Raw genomic sequence first — 6819 nt, forward strand, 5'->3', positions numbered from 1 at the left:
ATGGCGGCGCAGGTGGCGCTGCGGAGGCAGCAGGCGCAGGAGGAGCTGCAGATGCTTTACCCCGCGGCAGCAGCGAGCGAGGGCGGCAACAATACTACAGCGAGAATAAAAGTTACACCTTCTTTCTTTGCGTGAACATTTGGGCGGCGTTATGCAAATCCTCCCACATAGTGATGTAGGTATGTGGGGCGTGTTAGAACGAGGTGTTTTAGGTAGACGTGGCTGACTCTGAACTTTCATAAATAATATCTCTTTGGATTTGAGACTTTAGTCTTTGCAACTTTACAGATCTTCTTTATGCGCCAAGAGCTTGTAACACTCCAAAGAGAAAGGAACAATTGAAATCGCATCATATGATCCCTTTAAATGCTAACAGAATTCATCCTTCTCAGTAGATTTGCATTTAGTCCATTTAATGTTTAACGTAATGTATTGTGAGTGTTTATAGTGAAACCAGTGACTTCCGTTCTGTTGCCTGCTATGAACTAAACACTGTTTTATTTCTGCAGAGACAAACCTAAATAAGTGCAGTGTGTTGAGCGGACTGATGGATCAGGCGTTGTTCAGCCCGCACACACCTGCGCTGAGTGAGCCGTTAAACGACAGCGTGTCTCCCGGATCAGATCTGGAGTCCGGCAGCGAGTCGGAGAAACCCAAAGAAGAGCTTTCCAAAACGAGCGGGCGAAACCCCGCTGCTGTTCTGACGAAGATCTTCCCTCGTGTCAAGCGAGACGCTCTTGAGTCGGCGCTGAAGGCCTGCTCGGGAGACGTGGTGAGGGCCATTGAACTGCTGCTGGGTTCTCAGGAGGGCCAGAACTCAAGCGGAGACGTGCCTCTGTCGGAGAACCTCCCCATCTCCCGGTCGTCTGCCGTCTGCCTCACAGAAGCTCCTCTAAGACACTTCAGCTCCAGATCAGCGTTCTCTCCCCTCCACGCCTCCTCCGGTTTGCTGGGGTTAAACCCTCGCTTTGCCATCGCTCCGCTGCGACTGGCCTACTCAACACCCAGCTTCATTCCTCCGTATCTGACGCCTGCGTTTGTCCCGGCGCTGTCCCTGCGGCCCCCAGCAGACTATCCGCTCCCCGGGGCCCTGCGGGACCTGCCTTACCCCAAAGACACTTTCAGCCCCGCAGTGTTTTACTCCAGCCTCAGCCACGACAAATAATCCAAGCCTCAGTCTCTCTCTTTATTAAACTACTGTACAGTGTACAAGCGTGTCGTGATTTGAGATCGAGTCGCAAGCAGCTCATGGAAGCAATTACAGTTTTATACACACATAGTTTTATACATAATTTTTTGTAAATGCTGTATATTTTTATGCATATTTGAAAAAGTCACAGTTTGTTAATAAAGCTTAGTATGGAAACTGGACTGATTGTAGACTGGTTAAATAAAACCACTATAAATCAATACAGCTGTCTGATCTGTAAACACATTAAAATGATTATTACATGAGATTTTCCTGCGAATAATGAAACGGTATGAAACTGCTGCTTTACAGGAACATCTGCAGTGTTTGCAAATGAATAGATTTGGGATGCTAGAAGAGTTAGTATTAACACCGATATAACATTTGATGCTGTTGCTGTAAATCGTTAATGTTTCATAGTGATGATTCAGTAATAGTTGATATGTCGTAGTTATCTTTGATTACAGCTGTTAGTTTACAAATTCCTTGAGTTAAATTCTGACAACATGATCTTACATTAACTCTGATCTTCTGAAAAAAGTAGTTAACGTTGACACTCAAAACCGGAATATTGGGTTTAATAGTATTGTAAAAAAATAAATAATAATAAAAAAATGCAGCGCTTCAGTAATAATCAAACAGCTTTCTACTCAATTCAGCGTAAAAACTGTTGTTGTCTAAAAGGAAAATTTCCTCAAATCACGTAATATTGACAAAACAAAAAGGTTGCCAAAAAAGCAACATTGTACAAGTAAATAAAATTAAATAATATATATATATCAAACATAAAACAGTTTTAAAACACACAAGTGAGCATCATGATAAAATCTCTTCTCAAGTTGACTTCCATCCACCCCAAAAACACAATTAATCAATCCTTAATTTGGCCACAAACATTTCAGACTAATAAAATAATGCAAATGCATCCAGAAAGGTACAGTTTTACATGAAACATACAATCAGACTGAATCGTGTATATTCACACATTATACAGACACATACAAATTCATGTTTTAGAGAAAATATAAGGAACTAAACACCAATATGCAGTCAACATTTTAACAAATTAGTTCAAACTGCAGTCAGAGTCATAAAAACAAAACAATGTTGCTATTTCATGAGCATTTAGTGATAATATAAGCACACACGTATACTGTACAATATTAATCCTCGCCGATGGGGCTGAGAAACACTAACCACACGATTACAAGATGAGTGAGAAATGAAGGATGACAGCGTCTTCACACCAGTGTAGCTCGTATACAATCAAAACCAGTCTAGACACGTTTGCTTTGCTTTGTCCTTACTTTATCTGAACACCTGTAATCAATCAGGCAGAAGACATCGGACCAGTTCTCATATTACACGAACTATGCATCGATTTGAAAACGTGAACAGTTCTAGTCTAGGCTCACCGTTGAAACCGTTATTGTTTTATTTATTTAGCTTCACTTCTGAGAACTGACATTAAACTAACAGCTCCACTAGCAATGCTTCTGATCAACACTAGCACTGACTGAAAACATGCTTAATTACTGAAGGCCAAGCCTCAAATCCTTCTGTGCTTTTAGAAACAAAGAAAGACATTATGAACGTCATCATGCGTCCTTTTGAGAAGCAGCTGAGCTCAGACACAGACCACCACAAGAGTCCTGTTTCACACAGAAATGTGTTTCGTGTCAGTCTCTACTGCTGAACATATTGACAGAGCGCCACCTAGTGATTGACACACAACATCTCTGGTTCTGATGTGTGAAGCTTGTCATGTCTGAGCTCCTGGAGAGGACAAAGCCTTTTTCATTAATATAAATTCATTTAATTCAGTTTACTCGAGCAAAATAAAATGAGAATGTGCTGTAAAATTGTGCTGTTAGTGATGTTGTGAGCGCCGTCCACATGATGCTGTGCCTCTGAACATGTGCTGAAGACCAGAGAGATGGACATACAGTGTGAGGAACATGAAGAAAACCCAGACGGCGGAGTCTGCAAACTGCATATTGCACCGTGTCTGATAGATGTGTGTCATGTACCGCAGTGCTCTTGTAATGCTGCCAGTGTTTAGTGTTTTTAAGGTCACTGTGTTCCTGATGTGTGTAAATATTTGCTATGTGGTGGGTTGGTTTTGAGACATGAATGTTAAAGTGTTTTTACACATGGAACAATCCTGTATTCATTGTACTAATATGCTGCTCAGTGGAGATAATTTCACAGATACGTACAGTTAAATACATCAGCCGTGTGTCTGAACAAACACTGATGTTTCAGAAACAGACAGCGCTAGACTGCTCTTCATAAAGCGTGTGCGTGTTAGTTTTTTATTAATTATATGATAAATAAACAGAAAACAGATAGAATAGAAAGAACAGAGCAAGCTAGTGTTAGAGGCCTTTTTTGCTTTTGTTAACTGTATAATAAATAAAAAGAAAACAAATAAAAATAATAGAGAAGCTAGTGTTTTTTAAGAAAAAAAAACAGTTAGTAAATGAATAGAATGCAAGTCTAAAAGATTTTTTTAAATAATAGAAATAGAATAGAAAGTGTTAGCGTTAGAGGGTCAAATAAAGGTGGAACAGATGTGTTTTAGGCGCTTCTTGAAGATGGTTCAGGACTCATTCCACCAGGAGAGAATCGTAATAACACTATGATACCCAACTTTATACACAAATATACCTTTTATATAAATAAACTGTAAACTGTATATTTTAATTTTTAACTCAATTCTAGTTGCCCTGTCTCTTTATGCTCTCCTCCTGTTTGCTCTGGTGAGGCTGGTTAAGTGGATGAAGTACGCAGTCCGTGACGGACAGATCGTTAACGGCTGGCCTATGAGGTAATAATACAGTACATCGGGCAGGACATCCAGACGCCCGCCCATCATTCATCGACCTCAGATATGGCTTTTCATCTGAAAGATGTATGTAGTAACAGCTTTACATGGCCGCTCAGTCTAATGTTAACTGGAGAAGTGTGTGTGTGGAAGCTGAAGAGCAGCGCGCTCACAGCAGGACAGATGGACAGCTGCGCTCACTTGCTCTTAAAATACTCCGTACATTTTGGACATACAGATAAAAGTAATACATCTTTCGAATCTGTAAAGCCTCTATGTTTATTTGTGTTCACTCTGAATAACAAAGAAACGTTGCGCTTCTGTAAAATAATTAAAGCAAACGCTTTCTGCGCTTTCTGCCGTCTCGGTCTTGAGCGAGAAACTTCGAAACTTCATGTATGATAAATATATTTATAGAGAGTGAAATGTCTACTTTCAAATTTAAAAAAATTAAATAGAAAACGTGTGTTAGCATGCATGATTTACATGAAATGTAATGTGTGTGCAATGCACTGTGCATTGTTTAAGCTGGCATTCAGTTCAATAAAATAACAAAAAATACATTTTGGATTATATTCAACTAAAGTGGGTATGCTGAGATCTGTACGGTATTTTTTACTGTAACTGACATTTTTTACTGTAACTTTTACTGAAACTGTACTGTAACTTTTTACTGTATCATCCACAGTGATATTAGCTGCCCAGCAGAGCACTGCATAGAACAGAAGACATAAGAAGCTTTAATGCCAAAGAAATTGAACCTCCTCAAAAATAATATAACAAAAAGCTGAAGGTCTCTTCTATTGTCCAAATCATTATTTTGTTTGATTAGAGCGGGGTGTCTAACTCAATTCCTGGAGCGCCGGAGACCTAAGTACGGTCTCTTTAGAGATTAGAAACATTATGTCATTTTTTAATGGAAAAAAACTGTTGAGCTCTATCCAGTGCACGATAATGTCAACTAATGAAATGATATGGAGTTCCAGTTTGCTAAAAAATCAGTCATTCGATTCGTCTTTTTCAACGAGAGATTGCTATTGAATCATATCGGACCGCGCTGTGGCGCCTAACATATCTATACCGGTGGCTCTGTCTGATTTAATTCACTTAACCTTTAAAAAGAGTCATTTGTTTGTAAATCAAACTACACTGAGCACGCTGTTGTAGCATTACACCCGCTAACACAATTTAATATATGCAATCTGAATTTAATAATAATATTTATTTTGTGGTAACACTGCCGGTGGGGGAGCTCTGACACGGAAAAGCACTGTAGATATGTAAGAGAAAGCCGTAAAATGTAAGTGCATCTTCTGTTCTTGAATGGAGGCCTAATCTGTCTGCTGCACTAGAGCAGGCGCACATTTGTAGAGTGAACGGAAACTTTTAAAGCATATGCCGTATAATGTGATTAAAATCATACTTAACATAAGAACTGAACGGACCTGAAGTATGCCATCCCTGTTTGCTACATAATGTTTTTTTTTATTTTCTATAATATACTGTAAATATAATTTACTTATTTTGTGCTTTAAAAAGTGTGTTAATGTTTATATTGTAGTGCATTTGTTTATTGTTTATATATATATATATTAAAGTATTTGGTAATTTTATAATTAAAGCCGTTAATCTTTTTAAATGTTTGTATTTGTGTTTCGCTGCTGAATTACACTGAGCAGTTTCATTTGGCCCGGGGACCAAGCCGAGTCTCAGCCAGATCTGGCTTGAAGTGTCTGGGCTACACACAGTAATAGAAGTCCCTCTGCAGTGTGCGGGCCGGATCTGGGCCGGAGGAAATAGTTAGTGCATGTTTTCAGTGTGCGGGCCGGATCTGGGCCGGAGGAAATAGTTAGTGCATGTTTTCAGTGTGCGGGCCGGATCTGGGCCGGAGGAAATAGTTAGTGCATGTTTTCAGTGTGCGGGCCGGATCTGGGCCGGAGGAAATAGTTAGTGCATGTTTTCAGTGTGCGGGCCGGATCTGGGCCGGAGGAAATAGTTAGTGCATGTTTTCAGTGTGCGGGCCGGATCTGGGCCGGAGGAAATAGTTAGTGCATGTTTTCAGTGTGCGGGCCGGATCTGGGCCGGAGGAAATAGTTAGTGCATGTTTTCAGTGTGCGGGCCGGATCTGGGCACGGACCTGCGCTTCCAGAGCTCCGCTGTCATGGCGCTGCAGGAGGCCAGCGAGGCTTATCTGGTCGGTCTGTTTGAGGACACCAACCTGTGCGCCATCCACGCCAAGAGAGTCACCATCATGCCCAAAGACATCCAGCTGGCCCGCCGCATCCGCGGAGAGCGCGCTTAACCCGCCGCTGCAGCAGCGCAGGACCCCCAAAGGCTCTTTTCAGAGCCACACAATCACACTGAACCAGAGAGCTTCTGCTGGAACGCTGAATATAGATCAAACTAACACAGCCTGAGTATCATTACGATCTGGAACACTGGCATCAGATGCTCTGTAAATAACACTTCCTCCTCCAGGAGCAGCTGAGCTCAACACATACACGGCAATTGTATCATCCTAATTTTAAATCCATAATCTTCATGAATAAACAAAGACAATCCACCTCCCAAGCTGTGCTTTCTAACTCAATGCACCGAGTTATATTTAAATAATTTAAACATTTCTCTAGAGTTGTCCTTTAACCATGTTTCAAACCCATGTGCTTTGCTCTGCTGGATATCTGGATGAACGATAAGCTCGTGCTTCAGATATGCCTTCATTGCTGATGTTCTGCAGAGTCCAGATCTGTCCCGGTTTTATTACAGTTCGTTTCTAGACTCGCCTTAAACTCCTAGACTTGCT

General features: G+C 41.0%; 2 protein-coding genes across 2 annotated transcripts in view; both read left to right on the top strand.

Moving 5' to 3' along the window:
- LOC107574168 (doublesex- and mab-3-related transcription factor A1-like) overlaps positions 1–1271 on the top strand; it is a 1582-nt gene extending 311 nt beyond the window's left edge. The window contains exons 1-2 of the mRNA XM_016260631.1: positions 1–85; positions 510–1271. The exon at positions 1–85 is cut by the window's left edge and continues 311 nt beyond it. Coding sequence (XP_016116117.1) covers positions 1–85; positions 510–1165 — 741 coding nt within the window. The 3' untranslated portion in view covers positions 1166–1271. The remainder of the gene's footprint in view (positions 86–509) is intronic.
- Positions 1–6819, top strand: part of LOC107574170 (histone H2A-like) — a 17026-nt gene that overhangs the window by 8530 nt on the left and 1677 nt on the right. The window lies entirely within an intron of this gene.

This window comes from Sinocyclocheilus grahami, unplaced genomic scaffold (assembly GCF_001515645.1).
Source record: "Sinocyclocheilus grahami isolate Dianchi unplaced genomic scaffold, SAMN03320097.WGS_v1.1 scaffold2133.1, whole genome shotgun sequence".
NCBI lineage: Eukaryota > Metazoa > Chordata > Actinopteri > Cypriniformes > Cyprinidae > Sinocyclocheilus > Sinocyclocheilus grahami.